Genomic DNA, 26389 nt, shown 5'->3' on the forward strand with positions numbered 1-26389 from the left:
GGACACTGTTAGCACATCTCCAACCAAGTCAGGCGGGGAAATGAAATCTGCGGCGCTGAAGGAGACAGAGCTGGCCTGGGTCACGGCCACGGCCAAGGGCACCGCCCAGAAAGGCAGGGCTACCTTGGTTCTCACGTTCCTCTCCTGGGAGAAGGCTTTTGTGCCGGCAGAACAGGAATACATGGCCCTACGTCTGGGAGTTTAAGGACCACGCATGGGTCTGCAGGAAGAGGGAGGTTGTAGCACCATCACTAAAATAGCTCGGAGCAGATGGAGATGTGTCAGTCCTGGCTGACTACCCCGCCCGCGTCCCGTTCACCAGGAGCGCCTCTGCAGCCCCCAGAGGCACAGCCGTGGCCTGCAGCCCAGGGCGGCCTTTATCCTGGGAAGGCCCGGGGCCGGAAGCCACTGGCTCGTGGTCCCACCTCTGTGACGAGGGCGACTCCAGTGTGTAGGGGTTTGCTCTCTGCAAAGAAGCCCCTGGACAGCAACCCCCTGACAGGAGTCTCTGCCGTGCCCACTGCTCCGGCCCCCGCTCCAGCCCCAACCTCGTGCTGGCCCCGCACCCAGCAGGGCAGGACGGTCCACGCCCACCGCTCCGGTCCCCACTCCAGCCCCAACCTCGTGCTGGCCACGCACCCGGCAGGCAGGGCAGGACGGTCCACACCCACCGCTCCGGTCCCCACTCCAGCCCCAACCTCGTGCTGGCCACGCACCCGGCAGGCAGGGCAGGACGGTCCACGCCCACCACTCCGGCCCCCACTCCAGCCCCAACCTCATGCTGGCCACGCACCCGGCAGGGCAGGACGGTCCACGCCCACCGCTCTGGCCCCAGCTCCAGCCCCAACCTCATGCTGGCCACGCACCCGGCAGGGCAGGAGGGTCCACGTGGGACCCAGACACACGCTGCTGTGATCAGCACCCGCAGTCCCAGCAAGAACGCCAACAGCTGCCACTCCTGATTCTTGTTTTGCTTTTTGAACTGGCAATGATGGGCGTCTCCCTCCTTCTCAGAACCCGGCACGGCCGGTCTGCACTGGCATGGCCCGAGAATGAGCCTCTTGTCCACACAACAGTCCTCGCAGATCATCTACCCCCCCACGCCCCTTTCCCTCTGGGTTCAGCCAGCTGGCGCACCTGCACCAGGTCTGGGCAGCGGGTACCACGGGTGGAATCCAAGCAGAGAGCTCTGGGGTGGGCGTGGCGTCCCGGGGACTCCGTGAGTGGCAGGAGACGGGCTTGGCGTGGACTGGCCTGGCGCCGGCCGCCCGGTCTGCCCAGGCGTCTGGGGCCGGTGACGGGAGCAGGGCTGCATGCTCAGTCCTCGCTGCCCCCCTTCAGCTTCCCGATGAGGTCACGGTACACGTCTCGCTCCACCTGCCACGAGTGACTGAGCCGCACGTACTCCTTCCCGTTGGCCACGAGTTCCCGTTCCAGCGCGGGATCACGGATCAGTCTCTTGGCCAACCGAACAAACTCCTGCAAGTAAAGGACATGCAAAAGCAGCGACGGTGGGGACTGGGGAAGAGGATTTTGCAAACGCATCTAAAAGCCCCCGCCCCTGGGGGGCTCCTGGCCTCGCCCCATCCACCTCCCGGCCCCTGGGGGGCTCCTGGCCTCACCCCATCTGCCTCCTGGCCCCCGGGGGGCTCCTGGCCTCGCCCTGTCTGCCTCCCAGCCCCCGGGGCGCTCCTGGCCTCGCCCCCTCCGCCTCCCGGCCCCTGGGGGGCTCCTGGCCTCGCCCCGTCCGCCTCCCGACCCCCGGGGGGCTCCTGGCCTCGCTCTGTCCACCTCCTGGCCCCTGGGGGGCTCCTGGCCTCACCCTGTCCACCTCCCGGCCCCCAGGGGCTCCTGGCCTCGCCCCTGTCCGCCTCCCTGACCCTGGAGAAGACGGCTTTGAGGAAGAATGGGAGTTAACACAGCATCGGGACTCAGTGAGAACTGACACTTACGTGTGCTACATACACACATAAACACACATGCACAGGCATGTACACATACATGTGCAGGCACTCATACACACACGAACACATGCACGCACACGCACGAGTGGATACATGCACACGTGCATAACACACATGCACACGTATGAGCACATCTGTACAGACACATACGCTCACACACACGCGTGCTGGGGTGAACATCCGTGATGAGGAGCCACCGCGCAGCCCTCCCTGGCATTCCGCAGACCCACAGAGCCTGCTGCCGCGTTTCTATGTGGTTTCTCGGGAGCCATGCCCTCTCCCTGTTCTCTGAGTGTCCCCCAACATGTGAGCTGGGCCTCACCCCAGAATCTGGGCCCCACACACTGCACCACAGCACCTGCCCCCGGCCCACTGCTGTGCCGATGGGCGGCATCTGGCCGCCATGGGAGACCTGGGTTCGAATCCCCCTACGCAACGCGGCTCAGCTGTGAGGATCCAGGAGAGCGGTCTCCCGTCCTGGCACCCCACCAGCGGGCGCCGCATGCCCCCGCCTCTCCCCAGCTCCTGCGGCCGGGCTCCGGACCGTGTATCTGCGTAAGCTCATTGCTTACTGACGCTCGCAGGCACAGCGCGGTCGCGAGGTGCTCCGGCTGGCTGGTTTCTGATACAAGACCCTTCCTAATTAGCAAAACGGGAGAGCTTTGGGCTGTTGAGGAGAATCCGGGGAGAGGCGGGGGCACGGATGGATATTCATTACGTTTGCGCCTATGCCCCGAGCAGCGCTGCGGAGCCGGGAGGCCCGGGTGCCGGCTCAGACTCCTGCCTCGCTGGGAGTGGCCTGGGGTCAATCCCAGTTCCTTCCTGTGAACGGTGATGGCCTGTGCCCGCGGCGGGCTGAGATGAACTGAGTGCCTGCAGATGACGACTTGGGGCAGAGCCGGCCGGCCCACGGCTGTCCGCTCTACCGCTGTGGTTCCCCCTCAGCCACGGGAGCCCCACGAAGGCAGCAGTGCCCGAGGCCCACACTGGGAGCCGCCCCGCACTCCCAGAGCGACCGTAAGTAAAGGTCGGATGCCTTTACAGCCAGCGACAGGAGCGCCAGTGCTCACGACCGAGTAGAATTATCGTTCTGTGTATCGTGCGCACACCTTACAGTGAAACAGTGTCTTCCATACTAAACAGGCAACACGCCAGTTCCCGCCTCTCTGCAGGGCGACATCCCCACGGGAAGTCCCGGGCCTGGCTTTGCGACACTGCTCGGCGCCAGGGTTTATGTGACACAGGGAGTGCGGCTGAAGGCCAAGCCCCTGCTGGTCACTTGTACGGAACACGCGGCTGTGTCACACAAAACCCTGCACAGCAGTGTCCGGGAGCGGGTTGTGATGGGATACCCTTTTTCCCTCCTTCTGCATAGAGGAAGGAACAAAAACCACAGACTTTAATAAAGCAAGCCAGGTCTCGCTGGGCCAGGAGGAGACGCCCACCTGCTGGAGCCATGCACTCGAGGTGGGCGGCCGTGCCTGCTTCTCCAGCCACAGAACTGGGGGACACCCAGCAGGAGGGCTTTTTAAAATATATGTATTTGAAAGGCAGAGTGACAGAGAGGGAGACAGAGGGAGAGAGATCGTCCATCCGCGGGTTCACTCCCCAAATGGCCAGCCCAAAGCCCAGAGCCAGGTCTCCACGCCTTCCCAGGCGCCTTAGCAGGGAGCTGGAAGTGGAGCAGCCGGGCCCAGCGCTGGTGATCCCGTGTGGGATGCTGCTGTCGCAGGCTTCACCGGCCGTGCCACAACGCCGGCCCCCACTGGGCGCTTCCTTTAGATCCAAGCTGACGGCGGCACTGAGGCTGGGGCCCTGCGCTGTTCTGCCAGCGACTGCCCCCATGGCAGGGGTAGGGGGCTAAGGAGAGGACCCTGGGAGAGGCTGCCGCCTTCGCCCCTGACGCCGGCCAGGTTGTGCGGCACACTTGCTCCCGCCTCAGGCAGGGCCGAGATGCCCACAGAGCCAGAGATGCCCCCTGACACACGGCCCCAGGCTCGTCTGCGTGTGGACAGGCGACACCGTATCAGACACCACGAAGAATGATGCAGCCTGAGTCCCAGCGAGAGTCCCATGAGACAGGTGCAGACGGGTCCTTCTCCTTCCGGCCACAGCCCCACAGCCCCCAGAGCCAGCTGTGAGTGAAACGTGCACTGGCGGAGGCGAGGGTCCCCAAGGACCTTGAACTACGCAACAATCGACTGTGGAAAATCACCCACAGATCAGATCACACAGCTATGAAGGGCACAGACGAGAACAAAGAAAAGAACCAAGCACCCAAGCTCATCTCTTAAGAAAAAACTGTTGGAGCTGGCGCTGTGGCATAGTGGGTAAAACTGCCCCCTGCATATGGGCGCTGGTTTGAGTCCCGGCTGCTCCTCTTCTGATCCAGCTCCCTGCTGTGGCCTGGGAAAGCAGTAGAAGATGGCCCAGGGCCTTGGGCCCCTGCACCCACATGGGGGACCCAGGAGAAGCTCCTGGCTCCTGGCTTCGGATCGGCATAGCTACAGCTGTTGTGGCCAACTGGGGAATGAACCATCAGATGGAAGACCTCTCTCTCCCTCCCTCCCTCTCTCCTCCTCTCTCTCTGTAACTCATTCAAATAAATAAATAAATCTTAAAAAAAAAATTCTCTTACGGTCTGGACGCTGCTCGAAATCGGCCCAGGAAACCCCACCCCTGACCCGCAAGGGCCCAGCAGGTGGAGGGGGAGGTGGCAGATGCAGGCCTAGGTGTGGCATGGCGATTCCTGTCATTTATTTAAAATTTCAGCCTAAATTCTGGATATCTGTGCACAAATGCGCCTCGTCAATATGAGCAAGCAGTTCAAGCCTCAGGCCCCGCAAGCGAACCAGACCGCTCTGAGGCCGCGGAGGCACACGCCGGGCGCGGGCGACCCCTTGCAAAGCCCCGATGCGAGTGCACAAACGGCAGGGTTTTAACTGTTCAGCCGGCAGCCGGGCGTCCTCAGGGGGCTCCTCCTTCCCTGGCTGTGGCACCTGCTGGTGGGAACCTCTCCCGCCAAATCCTTTCCAGCTGTGGCTTTGCCAGGGCCGCGGGGGAGGAAGTGAGGCCGCGTGTATGACTTTACAGGTCAGCCGCAGAGACCCGTGTCACGGGCACTCTCGGGGTGCTGCCGCCTCACAGCCCGGGAGCGCACATCGGGGAGCCATGGCCACCCCTGGGGCTCTGCAGGGCCACGCGGGGCTGCCGTGTGGGAAACGCCTGCTCTGGGTGCACCACAGGACGAGAGACCTCGCGGGGGTCAGGTCCCACCTTCCCGTCAATCACGTGAGAACTCTGGGTGCCTGGCTTCAGACAGGAATTACCGGAAGCGGCCTCCAGCTGATTGACAGGAGACGGTGCCGCGGTCTCCTGAGACCGGCAGATGCTGCTGTGGTCCCGGCTCTGGCGGGGCCCCTGGAGTTGGCTTCGGTTCTCAAACCCGGCTGCAAGAGTCTCTCCCGGGGCTTGTGACACGCACACATGTGACACAAGCCCACTCCCAAAGCCCGGCCCCAAGTGGTGGGGGGCTGCGGAGGGGTCGAGCGTGTGTGTTCTCCACGTCACCCCCGGTGAGTCTGGGGTCACCAGCTCAAAGCCCGCGTGCCTGCCTGGTTTCCAAGGTTACTGAACCCAGCACAGATCTTTACTCACTCTTTTCAGTTGACTTGAAAGGCAGAGACAAAGAGGGATCCTCCGCCCACTGCTTCACTCCCCAAACATCCCCCACAGCCAGAGCTGAGCCCGCCGAAGCCAGGAGCCTGGAACTGCATCTGGGTCTCTAACCTGAGAGACAGGGGCCTACGCCAACACCTGCGGGCCCCCAGGTGTGCATTAACAGGAAGCTGGAACTGCAAGTGGAGCCGGGACTCCAACCAGGCGCTCCGATGTGCATGCGTGCGCGTTTGTGTGCATGTGCGTGTCTGTGTGTCTACGCAGCCACGACAGCGCCCCGACCGTCGGCACATGTCCTTGGCTGTCCCCGTGACTCCAAGGGACAGGCGGAAGTTCTCGGGATGGTCGGCACAGAGCGTCCACCGCGTTCTCAGGTCCCAGCCGCAGTACTCGACGCGGGAGGGCTGGTGCCCGCACCTCCTCCGCACCCGGGGCTCACCTGAAACACCCACGGCAGCTGCAGCTGGTCGCTGAGTAGGAGACACCACGCGGGTGGGTCTGGCAATGACCCCAGTAGAGCAGCCGTGTCCTTGCCGAACGCTGGCTGCAGAGCCGGAGAAGACGCTGGGGCGAGGGAGGCCGCCCTTGTCGGAGTGGCGGCAGCTGGGTGTGGACAGGGCCTCCCCAGGCTGGGGGGCGGGGGTCTGAGCCTGAGCACCAAGGCATCTGCATGGACCCTGTGGCTCACACCGACCCAGGGAGGGGCCGGGCCCCAGCCCCCCCCCAAGACAACGCCTGAGCAGCTTCCAAACAGGGCCAGTCCTGACCTGAGACCCAGAGACCCACAGGAGGCGCGGGGACCCCTCCTGAGTCTCAGCAGTGGGGTGCGCGCACCAGAGCCAAAGAAGGCATTCGGCGAGAGCAGAGCCGAGGGCGTCCGCCGTGCTCCTGACTGGGTGGAGGCGACGGCTGCACACCGTGCAAGGTGCTCTTCAATGCTTCTAACGGGGAGGGCAGTCTTGGGCCAAGAGCCTGGCAAGACAGTCCAGCTGGGACCCCGGGCATCGGCCAGTGCTTGCTAAGCACACACTCCATGTGTGGGACCATGCCTGGCGATCCAGGTCCAGGGTTTGCTAACACGGTGCCCAGGCCCAGGCCCAGGTCGGCCACGGCAGGACCCACAGGAGGACACAGAAGGACCACTGGAGAGGGCCGTGCCCACACAGGTGCCACCTCTGCTCCCAGAACCGGGAAGGAGGGAAGGAGGGAAGGAGGGAGGGAGAGAGGAAGGGAGAGCAGCCTCTCTGACCCGAGCGTGTGACCTGCCCCCTGGACCACAGCCATGGCCTGCTGAGGGCACCATGGTTACTAGGCCGGGTGCCCAGCCACAGAGGGGGACCTGGGACTACCCTCCGGGGCTGTGGGCAGAGCCTGTACCCAGCCATCCTGCCCAAGGACCCCCCTGGGGGCCACCCTGACTGCACATTGGTCCTTGACATCTCACTGATCTCAATGTAAATGTTAAGCCTGAGACCCTCAGCTTTCCAAAGCCTTGAAGTGTTCCTGGAGCAACGTGGACATGTGCGTCCACGTCTCCCACTGTGCCCTGCGTGGACCTCGTGGGAACAAGGGCAGGGACCCGCCCCCATGCTGCATGGCTGAAGGTGAGACGGTGTGGAGACTGCGTAGCACCACGCACTTACTCCCACAGACACCGCGGCACAGCTGGGCACCCCCACGCTTCACTGCAGGCACTGCCGTGTACATCGCCATGAACGGGGACCATGGAGCCTGGACGCTCCCAGCACACGCAAACAAAGAGTTTCGATCCGAGGTTAGCCAGATCTGTGGGTGCAGAATTCGTGCATAGTGGTGGCCCGCTGTGCCTTGATAAACATTTTTTAAAAGATTTATTTATTAATTTGAGAGGCAGAGTTAAAGACAGTGAGAGGGAGAGACAGAGAGAGGTCTTCCATCTGCTGGTTCACTCCCCAGATGGCCGCAACAGCTGGAGCTGTGCCGATCTGAAGCCAGGAGCTTCTTCCAGGTCTCCCACATGGGTGCAGGGGCCCAAGCATTTCGGTCATCTTCCACTGCTTTCCCAGGCCATAGCAAAGAGCTGGATAGGAAGAGGAGCAGCCAGGACTAGAACCGGCGCCCATGTGGGATGCTGGCCGCAGGCGGAGACAACCCACTGCGCCATAGCAACGCCCCTGATAGACATTTCATCTCCAGACTGAGATATGCTCAGAGCACAAAGCACACGCCGGGTGTCAGGGGCTCCGTGTGCACAGAATGGTGCCTTGCCTCATTAATAACGCTGTATAAAATGACAGCTTAGGACGGCACACGTCTGGATGGGGCGAGTTCAATAAAAGATTATTGATGGGAATGTTGCCTGTTGCTAGTAGGGGGTGGCCTGCTGCACAGGCTGGGCCACGGCTGGCATCCTCTATCAGAGCCCCAGTTCAAGTCCCAGCTGCTCCAACTCCCATCTGCTCCCGGCTCATGCACCTGGGAAGGCAGCAAATGCCGGCCCAACTGCTTGGGCCCCTGCCGCCCACACAGGAGGCCCAGACAGAGTCCCAGGCCCTGGCTGCAGCCTGGGGAACGTGATCTGGACGGGGGTGAGATGGGGGTTCCCTGGCTGCCACGCAGTGGGGGGATCTGCCAGCTGGAGTGACCCCAGCACAAAGTGAGAGTGAGGCCGCGCTGCACCGAACTCTCCATGCATGCAAGGCTGCTCAGAGTCCGGCAGAAAATTCTAGATCTAAGCCCTGCTCCCCAAAAGTGCGGAGGCGGCAATTTTCCCAGCGCACCTCTTTTTTGCAAGCCTGAACCCACCAGCTGACTGTGAAAGCCGTGACCACTCAAAGAGAAAGGAATTAAGGAGATGAAAATGAGGCAGAACTCAGAGGACGGAGGCGGGAACACGCGTGCCCCAGCTACACGCATCGCCAGCGCGCGCCGAGTGCTCTCCCGCTGCTGGAGCACAGACAGAGCCTCCCGGCAAAACGAGCCAGGACCCCAGTGCAGGCTCCACCTGCGAGAATTCGCATTCACGGTTTCTATTACATGTCAAATGGGTTTAAATTTCAAGGCTCTAAAATTCCTACAAAAACAGCTCCGCTCTTTTCTTCTTAAAAAGAGGAATACCAGGATTGCTGTAGAAACAGAACCCACAGCCGGAGCCTTGCAAAGCTCAGCCCAGCACAAGTCTTCCAGGGTGCAGGGACCGGAAACAGAGACTCCTCTGCACCACCACCACTACCACCCCCCGCCACTGAACACGGTCAACGATCCCTTTCTGTTGTTGTTTAAAAAAAAAAAAATTTAAAATGAGGGCCCGGCCCTGTGGTGTAGTGTGCTACAGCCAGGGCCTTCAGGTCCAGCATCCCATATGGATGCCGGTTCGAGTCCTGGCTGCTCCACTTCCAATCCAGCTCTCTGCTGTGGCCTGGGAAAGCAGCAGAAGATGGCCAAGTCCTTGGGACCCTGCACCCACGTGGGAGACCCAGAAGAAGCTCCTGGCTCCTGGCTTTGGATTGCACAGCTCCAGCTGTAGTGACCATCTGGGGAGTGAACCAGCAGATGGAAGACCCTCTCTCTCTCTGCTTCTCAAATAAATAAATAAATCTCTTTTTAAAAAAAAAAAGAGAGAGAGAGACTCCTGTATTCAACTCCATGGCCTTCCCTGAAGCCACCTCATTGGGGTGGGGGCCGTGGGTCTCCATTGAGGTCTCCCACCTCCTGGAACCACCCAGGCCAGGCTTCCTGCTCTCTGTCCCCACCGCACTTTGTCACCTGCCCTCCCCGAAGCCCTGGCCCCTGCTGGCCGGGATCTCTCCCTTTCTCAGGTGAGATGTGGGTGGGTACAGAGGTGTCTAGGGACCACCGTGCTGGCACACAAACCCTGCCCCGAGAGCCCAGAGGCCAAGACACACAATGGCCCCATGGCACCCCCACACACATGCAGCCCACCCCACCCTCAAAGGCACCACGTACTTGGCCTGCACACACGGCCGGGATGGGCAGGCGGGGCCGGGACCCTGGTGACCGCAGACACTGCCTGACACGCCCAAGCTGGGCACACACTGGGCTTTCGTTTCTGCTCCCTCTGCCAGCTTCCTCCGAGTGGCTGGTTCCGCCTGTTGTGGTGGCCGGCTGTGCGGACGCCAAAGGCTGGTAACCTTTATTCCTGTGCATCTGTGAAGGCGTTTCTGAGAGATCCCGGTGCTAGGCTCAGGGGACCCAGCACAGGAGACCCCCTCAGCAAGTCTCACCGTCCCCTGCCCAAGGCTGCTGGAGCCTTTGGTCCTAGACTGAACCAACTCCTGGCCTCCTTGGGCCTCCAGCCGGCAGAAGGTGGACGGAGCGGCTGCTGGAGCCCAGGCTGCAGTGCGGCTCCTTGCTGCGGGCCTGTTGGCTCCACGTCTCCAGGGAACCCGGATCCGAGCAGTTTTATAAAAGGTGCAAAAAACTGAGCACGGCACTCTGGTGAAGTGGGTAAAGCCACTGCCTGCAGCGCTAGCATCCCATATGGGTGCTGGTTCAAGTCCTGGCTGCTCCTCTTCTGATCCAGCTCTTTGCTGTGGCCTGGGAAAGCAGTAGAAGATGGCCCAAGTCCTTGGGCCCCCGCACCTGCATGGGAGACCAGGAAGAAGCTCCTGGCTCCTGGCTCCTGGCTTCAGATCAGGGCAGCTCTGGCTGTTGCAGCCCTCTGGGGAGTGAACCAACAGATGGAAGACTTCTCTCTCTCTCTCTCTCTCTCTCTCTCTCTCTCTCTCCACCTCTGCTTCTCTGTAACTCTGCCTTTCAAATAAGTAAATAAATCTTAAGGAAAAGAACTTTAAAAAAAAGTGCAGAAAACAAAGAGGCCATGGGGTGACATGCGACAGCCAACTCTGCCCTTCATGCATACGGGGCACTGAACGTGCGACCTCCTGCGCTGGGCAACTGATGACCTCGGAGCGCTGTGCCACGGTGTTGTTGTGCCATGCCTCTTTATAGCCCCTGCTGGGAACAGCAGCTGGAGCAGAGCTGCTAACGCCAGGCGCCCACCTGTGTGCATGCGGCTGTGCGGGCCGGGCCCTGGTGTGCACACTCCTCCCCAGGAAGGGAAAAGCCACTCCAATGCCTGTTTGATGGCAAATGCAGAAGTAATTTTTAAAAATGTTTATTTTTTTATTTGAAAGGCAGATTACAGAGAGAGAGAGAGAGAAATCTATTTGCTGATTCACTCCCCAAGTGGCCACAATGGCCAGAGCTGGATCAGGCCAAAGCCAGGAGCCAGAAGCTTCCGCCAGGTCTCCCATGTGGGTGCAGGGGCCCAGGGACTTGGCCATCTTCCACTGCTCTCCCAGGCCGTAGCAGGGAGCTGGATTGGAGTGGAGCGCTGGGACACAGACTGGTGCCCATATGGGCTGCCAGTGTTGCAGGCAGTGGCTGAAGCAGCTAGACCACGACACGGGCTCGGGGAGAAGTAATCTTGACAGCTCTGGCAGCCGCCGGGGCTTGTGTCCCCTGGGTTTCTCGGTCAGGATCGATACAGCCATCGTCCCTTACATACGGAAAGTGCCCGCTTGATTTTAAAGCAGCAGGCATCGCCCCACATGAGGCTGACGAGAGCAGAGTGGGGCTGCGCCTCATCCGGGCTGCCCCAGGCTTTTGGGGTAAGAGCAAGCGCAGCCTCTGCCCAGGACACCAGGACGCGAGGACCGTGCTGGACGTCAGGGCTCACAAGAAGCCAGGCAGCAGCAGAGATGGCGTGAGCACGTCCGAGACAGGGGGGCGGCTCCCAACACCGGAAGGAACAGGTGCAGCTCCCTGCCATCAGCGTGGCTGACCCACATCCATCCCCGGTCCTGCCCAATGCATCCTTGGCTCAGACGTCCGAGTGCCCTGGCACCGAGCTACAAGGTGCACGCATGCTGCACTCCGGGGCACGGCGAGGAAGGAGGCAGTCACTCTGCCAGGAGCACACGACATTCTCCGACCTCAAGCACGGCTGTGCTCGCTCCCCAGAGACTCGGAACACAGTACAAAGCCGCAAAGCCATCATTGGGAGCAAAGGCCTCGGCTCAGGGCACAGAGAGCTCGTCACACCCTGGCGGCTGGGCTGCCAGGAACCACGGCAGGAAGCAGAGGCACCGGAACTGCATCAGAGCCCGACTCGGCCGCCCTCGGCCAGCCAGGCTGCCCAGGCGTCCACCGGTGCTGCTGACACCAGACCTTCAACTTGACGTCCACGACGGGAGTTTAAGAGCGTATTTACTTGAAAGACAGAGATGGGGGGGGAGGGGGAAGGAGGAGGAAGAGGAGGAGAGGAGGAGAGAGATCTACTAGAAAATTTTTAAACTGAAAATGTTCAAGTATTCTGAGTTACAGTAACCTCTTTCTACACTCCTCAATGCACCATGTTCCTTAATAAAGGTGGTTGTGAGTGGAGGCTGATTTTAAGTTCTATTTATTTATTTGGAAGGCAGAGTGCCACTGGTTCACTGCCCAAATGCCCTCAGCCTTCGAGGCTGGGCCAGGCGAGAGCCAGGAGCCTGGAGCTCCATCTGGGTCTCCCTGCTGCCTCTGGGGTGCGCATCAGCAGGAGGCGGGCTGGGAAGCGGAAGTTGGACTCAGTCCCAAGCACTCTGATGTGGGGCAGGGGTGTCCCACGTGGCGCCCTAACCTGGTGCACCACGGTGCCCACCTCAGAACCTGACTTTTCCAGCCGAGATCTGTGGGGCCGGTGCTGTGGCGCAGTGGGCTAAGCCTCCACCTGCGGTGCTGGCATCCCATATGGGCACCGGTTCATATCCCGGCTGATCCACTTCTGATCCAGCTCCTTGCTAACGCACCTCGGAAAGCAGCGCAGGATGACCCAAGTGCTTGCGTCCCTGCACCCACGTGGGAGACCTGGAAGAAGCTCCTGGCTCCTGGCCTCGGATCAGCTCGGCCCTGGCCATTGTGGACATTTGGGGAGTGAACCAGCAGATGGAAGACCTCTCTCTCTCTCTCTCCCCGCCTTTGTCTGTAATTTTGCCTCTCAAATAAATAAATCCTTAAAAAAGCGAAAAGCTACGATCTGTGTTTGTTGCCACCTACCAACATCACAGGCAGCATCCACGCCTTCCCCTCCCAAAACACCAGGAAGCCTCGGAGCCCTGACCGTGAGCCTCACACGCTGCAGGTGCTACACAGCCACTCCCAGAGCCCCGCGCGGCTCAGAGGCGGGAGCTCCCGTCAGCTCCCCCGTCCAGCGGGGAAAGCAGGGCTGAGAAACGCAGGCAGCTCAGCAGGGTGGCTCGCCCTGCACAGGGGACCCAGGGCTTCAGACACAGGCCGACCCCAGACCCAGCACCCACCGGCGCATCTGGGTGCTCCTGCACAGGTGCCCAGCCTTTCTGCACCTCCAGCTGGGGAGACCCACGGTGGTCCCAGTGAGATCGCCACGCTGAAGGCCAGCGGATGTCCAGTTACAAATTGGCACCTGAGGAGCACCCGCGCCCAGAAATCAGAGCCCTGCTCACGCCCGCGGCGGGACTACCTCCTCTGACACCCGCTAGGTGTCACGTGGTCACACAGCCCAGCAGCCGTCCCCGTGGTCACGGACACAGCCGTTCCCGTGGTCACGGACACAGCCGTGATCGACAGGACAGAAGATGGAACTCGACAGACACGGTGACGCCATTCAGACAGGGTGCACGGCGGAGCTCGGCGCTCCTTACCTGAGGGTCCGAAAACAGCAGCCCCGTCACGCCGTGCTTCACCATGGCGGCGTTCCCGGGGATGTTCCTGGCCAGCACCGGGACTTCCAAATCCATGGCCTGCAGGAGACGGGAGAGGAGGCGGGGGAGACGGTCACTCTGTGGGCCCCTGGGACAAGTCGAGCCTGTAAGTGGCAGTGCGAGCCCTGGCAGCCCCACCCCCACGCTGCGTGCTCAGAGCACACGAACTCTCATCGCTGCTTGGGGGGAGCTCAGAAAATCTACAGCACACAATCTGACGTCACCATTGCGAGGTCACAAGGAAACCCCTCGTGCAGATGTCCGCGGCCGCCTGGCGTGCGCACGGGTCTCGCCCGGCTCCTGTTCCCTCTCCAGGGACTTCCTTCCAGCACAGGCACACGCTGGGTGCGTCTGGCTGGCAGCACACGGAACAGGCAACGTGATCTGGGGTTCCGTGACTCACAAAGGGTCTGGGGCCAGCACAGGACCCCCACCCCCTAGCAAAAGCTGGCAGGGAAGCCACCAAAGACACCCTGGATCCACAGTGAGAAGTGGTCCCACCTGCCTGGGAGGGTGGGGTTCCCTGGCTCTCCTTCTGCAGTCTGGGGAAGCCCAACCTGGAAAGGCATAGCCTGGCCCAGCCCTTCCGAGAGGTCTGCTTCAGCCTCCTGCGGAATCTCCTGCAGGGGCCAATCCATGGCAGGCGCCTCTCCAACAGGTCACCCGCTCGGGTCCAGAGAACTGACTTGCAAGTCAGCAGAGCAACCATGTGACTTTTACAATATGCAAGCCCGTTGCAGGTGATTCTTTTCAATGTTTACTTGTTTGTATGTATCGAAAGAGAGAGACAGAGGATAGGTGGATAGATGGATGGATAGGTGGATAGATGGATGGATGGGTGGATGGGTGGGTGGGTGGGTGGATGGATGGGTGGGTAGATGGGTGGAGGGATGGGTGGATGGGTGGGTGGGTGGGTGGGTGGATGGATGGGTGGATAGATGGGTGGAGGGATGGGTGGATGGGTGGATGGATGGGTGGGTAGATGGGTGGGTGGATGGGTGGGTGGGTAGATGGATGGGTGGGTAGGTGGATGGATGGGTGGGTGGGTAGGTAGATGGGTGGGTGGGTGGGTGGAGGGATGGGTGGGTGGGTGGATGATACACATATAAATAGATAGATGCATATTTTCCATCTGCTGGTTCACTCCCCAGATTCCCACACTAGCTGGGGCTGGAGCCTGGGACTCCATCCGGGTCTCCCACGTGGAGTGGCGGGGACTAAGGCGCTGTGCCTTCCCACATGGCCTCCGCTGCTCCACCATGGCGTCTTCCAGTGCACTTTGAGTCTGTAATCCAGGCCCCAGGCAACAGCTGAGGGATCCCAGAGGAGCGGCGAGGGAGCACCTGCCCCTCGTGCTCCCCTCTGACTGCCTGGCTCCTGCTGCTGGGGGACCGAGGCCGTCTGCTCTGGCCCCTCAGCCAGCGGTGCAGCTCACTGCCCACACCCAGTGGATCTGCTTCCCTGGGCTGCCTGGAGGAGGCGTCCCCGTCCCAGGAAGGCAGCGTCTTCACGAACGGGGCCGTCTCAGCAATGCACTGGCTCACAGAGCACCGCCCTGGGGCGAACGGCGGGGGAGACGCGCGCTCACGGTCAGAGATGGAAGCTGAGGACCCGGCACCAGAGCCAGGTGCCAGACAAAGAGGAGTGCAGGGTCGGGAGCAGGCCGGGCCGAGCCTGATGTTCACACCGACCCCTCCCTGCTCAGGCGGGAGGGACCTCCCCCCCCAGCCCAGACACCCTAAGGAGCCCGCGTGGGCGGCGGTCGGTCCAGCAGAGCTGACCCAGCTGGCATCTCATTCCCACTGCGGAGCCGGCAAGCAGCTAAGGCTGCCAGCGCCTCATCCGAGTCAACAGCAGCCCAGCGTTTCCAGGCAGGGCCACCGGCACCGGCACCGCGGCTGTGGAAGCTTCCAGGTGATTCTGACGCACGCCGTAGCTGACGGCCGCCCGCCTGGCCCTGCTGCTGACCTTGGCTTTGGTCCCAGCGGCCTGACGGGCGGCATCCAGCTGAGCGATCGCTGCTGCTGTGTGTGACGCACCTGCTCTGGACGCGGCCCTGGCGTCCACGCCCACACGTGGACCCTGCGCCACTGGGGAAGGCTGCTCGGTGGGGACGGCGACAGCACTGGGGTACAATTCTTTGATGCAGAGGACAGCCTGGCACCTTGAAAAATCATCCACTTCCCAGGGGCCTGCGTGGTGGCGCAGTGGGTAAAGCCACGGCCTGCGCGGCCAGCATCCCTCCCATGCGGGCACCAGTCCCAGTCCTGGCTGCTCCTTTTCTGACCCAGCTCCCTGCTGTGGCCTGGGAAAGCAGGGGAAGATGGCTCAAGTGCCTGGGCCCCTGCACCCACGTGGGAGACCTGGAGGAAGCTCCTGGCTCCAGCCCAGTCCAGCACTGGCCATTATGGACATTGGGGGAGTGAACTAGCAGATGGAAGATCTGGCACTCACTCTCTCTCTGACTTCCAAAATAAATAAATTCTCCAAAAAAAATTAACTGTGCCCTGCAGCTTCTCCCTCCCCCACCTCACACCTCCACACCTCAATGAACGCCAGCAGCAGCTTCCTAATTAGGGCAGCTCACAAAGCCCTCAGCTTTGCAAAGAGGGCGAAGTGCAGCAGTCACACACGTGTGTACATACACACATGTGCACACACACACGTGCACACACATACACACATGCACACGTGCATGTACACATGTACACACACGTACACACACGTGCGCACACACACAGCCCAGGTCGGAGTGGCACAGTCACCACTGTCTTTGGAAAGCCCTCTTGTGGTCCCCCAACCTCTAGGGCTGCAGGCCGGACTCTGAGGCCAACGGTCACCTCCTTCTTGCTCTCTGCTTCAACGCACAGCCTGCCTGACTCCCAGGCACTGAACACTTGGACTTGAAGAGCTGCGTGTGGCTGTGCACACACAGGAATGGGTGCTTGTGTGTTTGCACGTGTGTTTGCACGTGCATGCATGCATACAGACTGTGCGGGTGTTTGTGTCCATGCGCACCTGTGGGTGCGCGAGTGTGTGCACAGTCATGTCTGAGTGAGTGTTTTAGGGTGGAGAGGGCAGTCCAAGAAGAAGACAGAGAAAAGAAAACTCACTCCCTGTTCTTTTAGTGCAATTAGCGCAGAACTAAATTCCGGCTCAAGCTACAAGTGACAAAGCCGGGTCCCTCTGCTGCCCACGCCTTTAGCTACTGGCTGATTTTTTTAGTCCACCAGCAAGAAATGCATTTTAGCAAATGGCATTTTCATCTGCATCCACGGGCCGTGTGGCTCAGAAGGCCGCTTCCTTGCACGGCGATGTGTTTATCCAGGCCTCACGGCGCTGGTCGTCTGAATCAGTTCTAATGAAACACACGCTTGCCTGCCTCCCAAATCAGATCCATCCCCAACCCTTTGCCCGAGTTATTCTGGAGTTTGCAGAAGGAACAGGACACCAACATTGCAGCCGTCGGAACTGCTCACGGCCGGCTTCCTCGGCAGCAGCGGAGGTCTGAACGCAAGCCGTCCACGGTGGAAACGCCGCGAGCGCCGTGGCCAGCACGCCCAGCCCCGCCCCTTCCCGCGAGCAGCGGAGCAGGTGTGCGTCTGCCGCGGAGCGGCTCCAGCCCCGCTGCTTGTGTGAGGACGGCTCTCCTGCTTTGCCGACCGCACCCTCTGGACACTAAGATTCCAAGGCTGCTTTTCGTCCTGAATGCAGGACGTTCAGCGGGTATCCAAAGGAACAAATGCTGCTGATGAAACAACAGCCTGGGGCCGGCACTGTGGCACAGCGGGTAAAGCCACTGCCTGCAGTGCCGGCATCCCATATGGGCACTGGTTCAAGTCCTGGCTGCTCCATTTCTGATCCAGCTCTCTGCTGTGGCCTGGGAAAGCAGTAGAAGATGGCCCTTGGGCCCCTGGACCCCTGGAAGAAGCTCCTGGCTCCTGGCTTCAGATAGGCACAGCTCTGGCCGTTGCGGCCAAATGCGGAGTGAACCAGCGGATGGAAGACCTCTCTGTCTCTCTGCCTCCCCTTCTCTCTCTGTGTAACTCTTTCAAATAAATAAAATAAATCTTAAAAAAAAAAAAAGAAACAACAGCCCAGATCGCAGCAGACCCAGAATGAAGAACCCCACGTGCCAAGCGAAATGAGACCCTAGACAGGCTGGGCAGATGGCCAACAGGTCTGTTTCTACAGCAGGCTGGATCCCACGCTCACCAACAAACACAGGTGCTGTGTCCATGGGCAGTGGTCACGTGTGCACTGATGAACGTGTGCCACATCCACGTCTACAGGGTGTAACACACGTGCGGAGAACCGGGGGTGACGCTACGCATGCAGCCGTCTGCGTGTGAAGCGCCTGAAAAAACCCAGTACCGAAAGCCAGCCCCTCGGGAGCACACCGAGCTCTCGGAGTCCTGGAGGTGACGAATGACAAGACAAGGGCAAGGGAGACCCTTCTGGGCTGGACACAGCTGGCAGTGGCCGCAGGAGGGAGTGGGGTGCAGTGAAGGCAGGCTGGCAATCGCCCGTCTCAGGAAAATCGGGCAGAGAGCAGAGACGGCTCAGGTGCGCGCGGCGCCGGGACAGGGGTCCACGGTGTCTGTTCACAGAGGAGCTGTGGCCAGGACTCCAGGGCAGAGCCTTCCCACGTCACCTGCAGGGCACAGGGACGGCAGGGGCGGGACACAGGCTGTGCCAGGACGGGGCCACGGCAGGGCGAGCGCCAGGTGGAGAGATGACCCCGGCCCCCACCCCCACCGCCACGTGCACATCTGTCTCCCAGGGCCCGGGGTTATAGAGAATGCAGAGGACAGAGCGGAGTCTCACACACACTTCCATCTTGGGCCCCCACAGCCCCTCACAGCGCCCAGCCTCCTGCCACAGACCTGGCAGCCAGAGCAGCAGCCCCTGGAGCCTGCAGGCATGGCCAGCCACAGAACAGCCAGCCACGGGGCAGCCAGCCACAGGACGACCAGCCACGGGACGACCAGCCACAGGACAGCCGGCCACGGAACGGCCAGCCACAGAACGGCTAGCCAGGGAAGAGAAATGACGCCCTTGGGGCCCAAGAGAGCCTGAAACTTGGTCCCTTCGACCCCAGAGGAAAAACCGCTCGGTGGGTTTTAGCTCTGAGATGCGCCGAAGTTACCAAGACATCAGCAGGAATGAGAAAAGCGTGCGGGCGATGCTATGCCCCACTGCGGGCGCCAGGCATGGGACTGTGGATTACCTCGAGGATGGCGGCCGACATGCCTTCCGACACGGAGCTGTTCACCACGGCACAGCAGTTCCTCGCCGCGGCGTGCAGCTCGTCCTGCGGCAGCTCCCGGGTCAGCCGCACGCCCGGAGCCCTGCAATGACACGGGGCAAGGAGGCGCGCTGGTGACAACTGTGGAGCCACAGCCGGGTCCCAGGGGACGCGTGACTGACAAGGGCTCCAGGGGATCCCACACAGCCCTCCCTGCAGGGACATGCACACGGCTCCAGAGCCAGGAGAGACCCAGAGATCCGGCCCTGGCCTCTCCCCGTGCGGGGTTTCTCGGAAGCCAGCCTGGTTTCAGAACTGATGGAGACGGGGCCGTGTGGAGAGCAACAGAAACCCCGCGGCGGAGACGCCCGCAGGGTGAGCGCCAGGTCCCCAGCACGCGGGGCGGACACGTGGCGGGGGTCCTGCCGCCTGCCACGGTGTCTCAGTGCCTCTCTTTGGTGTTGTTCCCCAGCCCCACCCGTCCAGGCTACCACACTCGTGGCTTTGAGAGTCACCCTTTAGGGAACGAGCTACACTGGTTCAGGCACGCAGTGGCCAGGGCCCTGAGTGTGGCCAGGGATCAGGGCAGTGCTGTCTGACCCCTCTGCTGTGTGCTGGCCCTCACGGGCCTGACCTGAACTGGAGACCGATCCTCATGGCCCACTTAAAACACAGAACTTGATGGATGGAGTCCCAGGCCACCTCATCTCGGGCGGGGGGGCACAGACCAGGAACAGAGGGCAGAGACAGGAGCCCAAGGCCCTCAGACGATGTCCCAGACGGCTTCAGGTGGCAGGGAAACCTCGGTGTCAGCCTGCCTGAGGGGACCCACAGCCAATGCCCCGAGGCTCTGCCGTGCATCCCCCAAGCCCTCGCAATGCCAAGCAGTGGGCGCAGTGAAAGTGACCTCAACTGGCGTCCAGGGCCGTTCCCGGCCCACGAGGAAGGCCAGCGTCTCCCAGTGTGTGCGGCGTGTCCGTTTCCTGGAGGTGGGGGAGTGACGGAGCCCAGCTGGCGTGGGGCCTGGGGGACGGGAGTCGGAGCCGGAGCGGCACCGGGGACTGCACAGGCAGGGACGGGCATTGCCTACCAGGTGCCCAGTGCCCTCTTCTGCGTAACCCCGGTGGGCTTCCCGCCCTTACCTCTGCACGGCGGCCTTCACTTCCTGGGTGAACACGGGGTCAACCTGGGAAGAGATGAAGACGAACCTGAGCAAAGGCGTGGGATGAGTCTCAGTCCGAGCGCACGGCAGGCACGGGCCACAGAGCCGGCTCCGGGGCGCACGAGGCCCCGCAGCCAGCCCAGACGGTGACCGCCAGAAAGAGCAGGAACCGAGTGGCAGCCACCTGTCACTTCCACAGGGGCACACCTGCCGGGGCCCCGCTGCAGGGCTGAGGGCCCGTCAGCAACCCTGGTCTTGACCCACGGGGCACTGACAGTGGGCGGGACTGGCGGCCAGCATGCCTTCGTCCACGCTGTGGGCAGATTTGGCCACAAAAGCCTCCAGTGCTGTGGGGGCCAGTGCAGACCCCAGACAAGGGGCTGGATGCAGTTACAGCAGGGAGCTGTCCCCAACCCCACAGCCAATGAGGGAGCAAACCTGGAGCGTTGTCCCGCACAGGGGAACGTGTGCGGCCGTGTGCCCAAATCAGGCAATCCCTGAGAGGAGGAGAGGGGAGGGGAGGGGAGGGGAGGGGAAGGGAGGGGAAGGGAGGAGAGGAGCGGAGAGGGGAGGGGAGGGGAGGGGAGGGGAGGGGAGGGGAGAGGAGAGCAGGGGAGGGGAGGAGAGGAGGGGAGTGGAGAACAAGAAAGAGAAGGGAGAGGCAAACCCATGGAGAGCAGAGGTAGACGCGTGGTCCAGGGAGCTACTGGGGTCTCCTGGAAGGGGGGACGGGCAGTGGCTGCCTCAGGACCCAGCAGCCCCTCGGGGCCCAGGACACTTCCTGGAAGTGGACAGAGATGAGGGCTGCGCGCCTTGGGACTACATTAGACGGGGAAGCGCCCAGCATTCGAATTCTGCCTCGACTTTCTTAAAAGCCACGTGCGACCTTGGGTCACTGTCAGCCGTCTCCAAATCCGATTCCACTCCTCCCTCACCTCTGGAGGGGATCTGTGCTGGGGGCGGGGCCTGGCTTTGGTCGCAGTGCCTCCCTGGAGACAGGTGCACATTGTTGAATTAATGCAAAGATCAGCAGCAGTGCTGTGAGTCTCGCGTGCCCCATCATCAGCTTCTGCTCCTGGAAGACAAGCCACGTGCCCTTAAGCAGAGGCGCGTGGAGGTGGAAGTGGGCGGGAAGCAGCAGAGACGGACGGAGGACGCCCTGGAGACGGCTCCAGGGTCGACTCCCGGGCAGCACTCGGAGCCCCTGAGCCGGTAGCTGTGTGCGGGCCTCGGTGTGGAGCTGGGGAGGAAGACCAGCACCTTAACACCAGCAGCAGACGAAACCCAAGAACAAGCGCCGCAGACGCACCGCCACTGCAAACGCAGCTACCGCCGGACTCAGGTACAGGCGACCCCAGCGGCGCCACCACGCTCGGACGTCCAGGATTGACAGTGAGGGGCAGCCGCTCCAGCGCCCGAGAGTGACCGCCCGGCTGCAGATGGGAGCGCTGGAAACCTCGCCGCCGTCACTAGGTCTGCACGGTGACCGCGACTCGGCGGGGACTGCCACTCTGCTGCGTCCCCCTCTCCGAGCCGGCGACGGACGCAGCCGAGGTGTGTGTGTGTGTGTGCACACCCGGTTCAGGCTTGGACAAAGCAGACCACGACTCGCCTCTCAAAATCTCCCTACTGGTGTCATCAGCGAAGGTAACAATTTTAAAATAACTGAAAAATAATGATCAAATCTGTGCACCTGTAAGATAAAATTCCAGACTTCTTCAAAGCCTGGCGGCTGAGAGCGTGATGCGTTTCACTGCCGCGGCGTCCACAGTCTCTCCTGTGGCTCCTGCTGGGCGGGGGGAAGCAGGCTCAATTTCTATTCTCATTCACACTTTACCAGCAGGCAGCCGGATGAGAAGCCAAACTGGTTTGAAGAGGATGAGGACGTCCCAGCGCCTGCAATGCTGACACCGTGCAGCCCTCCGGGGGCTTCATACGTGTGTGTCTTCATACGGAGACGTCTCCTACATGTGTGTCCATCTGCCGGAACGCCTGAGGCTCAGCCCGAGGCCTTGACAAGGTCAAGGTTATAGAATCTCTGGTCTAGCCCTCATCAACTTTGGATGCATAAAGAAATCTGAAGTTCTTTCTAGGAAGTTCTTTAAGGATGAAACTCGTATCAGTCACTTGCTGTGCCAAAGCTTCACCAGGTCCTTTCCAGACAAGCCTGTCACCGTCACCCCCTTTCCCACGAGGACCCCGAAACTCACTCAAGTTGTGCAACTGCACCAGGACCAAGCAGAGAGAACCTTACGGACCGGGACTCATATTCTGGCTCCGACTCTGCAGCCCGACCCCTTCAGCCCCGCTCTGCCACCTCTGGTCTCCGCCGAAGCGTTTCATCACAATTAACTACTTAGGGAAAGATCATTTGTCAAAGAAAAAAATCAGATTTTCTGTGGGACACCTGTCAGCCTCACTGAAATTGACTGACGGTACAAGAGTGACTCTCGGCTGGCGCCGCGGCTCACTAGGCTAATCCTCCGCCTGCGGCTCCGGCACACCGGATTCTAGTCCCGGTCGGGGTGCCGGATTCTGTCCCGGCTGCTCCTCTTCCAGTCCAGCTCTCTGCTGTGGCCTGGGAAGGCAGTGGAGGATAGCCCAAGTGCTTGGGCCCTGCACCCGCATGGGAGACCAGGAGAAGCACCTGGCTCCTGGCTTCAGATCAACGTGGTGCGCCAGCTGCAGCAGCCATTGGAGGGTGAACCAACAGCAAAGGAAGACCTTTCTCTCTGTATCTCTCTCTCTCTCTCACTGTCCACTCTGCCTGTCACAAAAAAAAGAAAGGAAGGAAGGAAGGAAGGAAGGAAGGAAGGAAGGAAGAAGGAGGGTGGCTACTTCCATTTAATGGAATCCCATGTCATCAAATTGTTAAAGCCAGAGCACTGCTATCAGACAAGAGAGCTCTCGTTGCTTCCTTCCAAGCTTATTTATCTTCTGGATTGTTCCAACTCCCCAGCTGAAGGAAGCCACCTTTGATGTAAGAGGTGATCGTGGAAGTCATGAAGCCGTCACACTCCAAGCAGGTGTTCACACCGCAGACCCTACAAAGACCCCAGAAGGACGCACCCTCTGCGTGCTGCCCGGAGACGGACGCACCCCTGCGTGCTGCCTGGAGACAGCCGAGCCGGCACACGCAGGAACCACAGCCGAGCTCCAGCATCCTGCAGCCGCCCAGCTCCGCGCGGTCAAAGCAGGAGGGAGGCGGGCGTCGGCGCCAGCGGAGCCGTCACCTGGCGCTCACATGCTGCTGCCCGCCACGGCAAGCCCCGGCCAGCCTGCACACGGAGAAACTGAGGCACAGAGCAGTTCAGGAGGCCACTCCGTGGTCCACGCCACGCATGTGGCTGCCGGCAGGTGTGCAGTCACTCTGAATCACGGCGCCAACTCCGTGTGGGGCCAGGACCTTGCGTCTTTCAAACGTCTTGCTACAGATGGCCACAGAAACAAGCACACGGATGTCATCTCAGAGCCCAAACACGACACCGTCACTCAGGCGGCGCAAGGACACCGCCCCACTGCTTGGGGAGTGACCGGCGGAACAAACACTAACCAAAGAGCACGGTGCTTAGCTTCAGAGAAGGCCCCGGCGCCCGTGGGAACCGCCTCTGGATGGGACCAAGGCCACAGTGCAGCCAAGGTCTGTGTGGCCGCACCCCAGGCCCCGCCCCAGGACAGGCCCCACGAAGGCAGGACCACGTCCATCCTACGCACAGGGACACATCCACGTGCCTAAAACACAGTGGCACCCAAATACTTCTGGGAGGAACGAATAAGGAGGAGACACAGGTAGACAATGTGGCTCGATCCAAGAAGGAAGATCGAGGTACGGGAGAGTCGCAAATGTCCATCTACCAGGATACACTCGTGATCCGAGACACGGTAAGCATGGAGACAGAGATCCAGGAAGTAATAAGGAAACCCAAGCTTGCCCCGACCTCGGCCAAGCATCAGCGCACCCTAAAGGTCCTGACAAGTGCCGGGACCCCCCGGTGCTCACCCTGTGCGGCGGCCCCTGCTCTGCGGAAGACCTGCCTCTGCAGCTCTGAGCTGGCCCGTGGGCTCCCAGGGAAGCTGTCTGCCCGGGGGAGGGGGTCCTGTGTGTGCCTAGCCAGTATCTGTCGCTGGGCACACAGCAGGTGTATTGGTCCAGCTTACAAATGGGCAGGACAGGGCCCCCTGGGGACAGTAGAGGCCATGACACTCTCCAGGGCAGGCCGCCCGTGCTCACCATGAGCTGCTGGGCCTCGTGCCACTCCCAGCCACCCTGCTCCCTGCTCCTGGAGTGCCGGAGCCTGGTCACAGCAGCGCTGGGGCAGAACCACTTAGGAAGTCTGTCCTTCAAGAATTTAAAGAGATGGGGGCCGGCGCTGTGGCACAGGGGTAAAGCCGCTGCCTGCAGTGCCGGCATCCCATATGGGCACAGGTTGGAGTCCCGGCTGCTCCTCTTCTGACCCAGCTCTCTGCTGTGGCCTGGGAAAGCAGTGGAAGATGGCCCAAGTCCTCGGGCCCCTGCACCTGTGTGGGAGACCTGGAAGAAGCTCCTGGCTCTGGATCAGCCCGGCTCCAGGCTGTCTGTATCTCCTGGCTCAAGATCGGCACAGTCCAGGCTGTCTGTGTGCCTCCTGGCTCCGGATCAGCCCGGCTCCAGGCTGTCTGTGTTTCCTGGCTCAGGATTGGCCCAGCTCCAGGCTGTCTGTGTCTCCTGGCTCCGGATCGGCATGGCTCCAGGCCGTCTGTGTCTCCTGGCTCAGGATCCGCCCAGCTCCAGGCTGTCTGTGTGTCTCCTGGCTCCGGATTGGCCCGGCTCCAGGCTCTCTGTGTCTCCTGGCTCCGGATCGGCCCGGCTCCAGGCTGTCTGTGTCTCCACGGCTGCCAGCAGCCTGCGGGTCCCTGAAGAGCTCACAACAGAGAAAATCTCACAAAGCAGGCCGAGCTCAGCCTGGCGTTCGTGTTCTTCTCTGAAAGGTGCTCCCGTGGCCCTCCGTCTGCCGTGCATACGCACGCTTTGTGAACTCGCAAACCCCAGCTGCTCGTGCGGAAGCTGTCACGGCTTGTGCTCTGTGCACAGCGGCCCCCCGGCGCCTCTGTGAAGTCAGTCCCCCTTCAAAGGCAGGATCACACGCCTCGGACAGAACACAACCATAAAAATAACGCCGGCGAGAGAGAACCAGATCTTCAGACTCCTGGGTAGCGCTGCCGCCAGCCCCTGGTTTCTCAAACAACCGTGTCACTTAAACAGAAAGAGAATTCAAACATCTACTAATAGCGGTTTTGCCACTACGGACCCTAACGGTAATTAGTACATCAAGGATTGTGTGTTTATCTTCAAGAGACTGGCACTAGTGCAGCCCACTGCACAAGAAGGTGTATTGGCTGTGAGTGTGTGTAGGTGTGTGTGCCCACGTGGGCAACGCATGCACACATGTGAGCATGTGTTGTATGTGTGAAGGTATGTGTGCACACATGTGCGGGTGCCTCCGTTCATGTAACAGCGTGTGTGCATGCAGAAGTGTGTGTTCATGAGTGTGTGGGCATGCCAGCACCTACACGTTTGTATGAGTGAAGCTGTGTGCATGTACTTTTGTGTGCACGTGCGAGTGCATGGACACGGATGTGTGCGTGTGTACACGTGTGGGCTGTGCATGTGAGTGCATGTGTGTGGCTGCATGTGCACACGTGTCTGAGCAAGCACTGCACGTGACTGCACATACACTGTGCGTGTGTCAGTGCCCGTACACGGTGTGCGGTGTCGCGAGGTCTGAGGGGCGATTCGCTGTCCTCCTGGACCAGAACCCAAGACCAGCACACGGGGAAGCAGGCAAGACAAGCAAAGAGTGCTAGGGGGCGCTCCTAGACCACTGACTGCGCAGTCTATCCGAAGACCACGTGACTGCTCCGCTCCTTGGGCCGTGGGCGGCGCTCCTGCTGGGCGGGGCCCCTGTGCAGCACCGCAGACCACGTGACTGCGCAGCGTCTCCGGCACATTCCCTCCCGTGAGACGCAGGCCTGAGTGTGGCCACAGGGCGGGTTTGGTCCTTGAGGTGGGAGCGGCCATCACGTGGCTGGCCGCACGGTCCCCTAGCCCGGCCGCACGGTCCCCTAGCCCCGCCGCCCGGAGGATGGCCAAGGGCGTTTCCAAGCCTGCGTGGCCGCACCGCCCACCGCTGCCAAGTATCTCATGTCCTAGTGGCCGCCCTCCTCTGAGGCGCCGAGCGAGCGGTCGGAAGGACCCGGGACCTGGTCGTGACGTCATGACGGGCGAAGCGACGTCATGGCCTCGCAGGCGGCTGAGGGCGCGGACAGGACGCGGGCGCGGGCTCGCCAGACTCACCTCAGGGCCCACGATGAGGAAGAAAACGCTCGGGTCCTCCCGGTGCCACTCTGGGGGAGGAACCAGAACGCGAGGCTTCAGGTCACAGCTGCAACGCATCCAAACCCCGCATGAACGACTCGGTCCCCGCCAACTTAACCCGCACTCGTCAGGAACCCGCACATTGCACGCTTGTGTGTGAGGGCGCTGCATCACCTGCACTTCTCGACTGTTCCACAACCGTAACTCAGGACACTTTCTAGAATATTCCGCAGAGCATGGGCTGCCTCAAGCAATGGCGCA

General features: G+C 61.3%; 1 protein-coding gene across 2 annotated transcripts in view; it reads right to left on the bottom strand.

Annotated features, from left to right (window-relative positions):
- Positions 1-836: 836 nt before the first annotated feature.
- GLT1D1 (glycosyltransferase 1 domain containing 1) overlaps positions 837-26389 on the bottom strand; it is a 63670-nt gene continuing 38117 nt past the window's right edge. The window contains exons 8-12 of one of the 2 annotated variants that reach the window (XM_051838917.3): positions 26108-26157; positions 19754-19797; positions 18594-18714; positions 13304-13402; positions 843-1479 (exon numbers count right to left, since the gene is read on the bottom strand). In XM_051838917.3, coding sequence (XP_051694877.1) covers positions 1318-1479; positions 13304-13402; positions 18594-18714; positions 19754-19797; positions 26108-26157 — 476 coding nt within the window. In that variant the 3' untranslated portion in view covers positions 843-1317. Of the gene's footprint in view, positions 1480-13303; positions 13403-18593; positions 18715-19753; positions 19798-26107; positions 26158-26389 lie in introns of both variants that reach the window. The other variant, XM_089323225.1, reaches the window with a different exon arrangement.

Source organism: Oryctolagus cuniculus, chromosome 21 (assembly GCF_051225735.1).
Source record: "Oryctolagus cuniculus isolate XC-2025 breed Fujian yellow rabbit chromosome 21, ASM5122573v1, whole genome shotgun sequence".
Taxonomy (NCBI): domain Eukaryota; kingdom Metazoa; phylum Chordata; class Mammalia; order Lagomorpha; family Leporidae; genus Oryctolagus; species Oryctolagus cuniculus.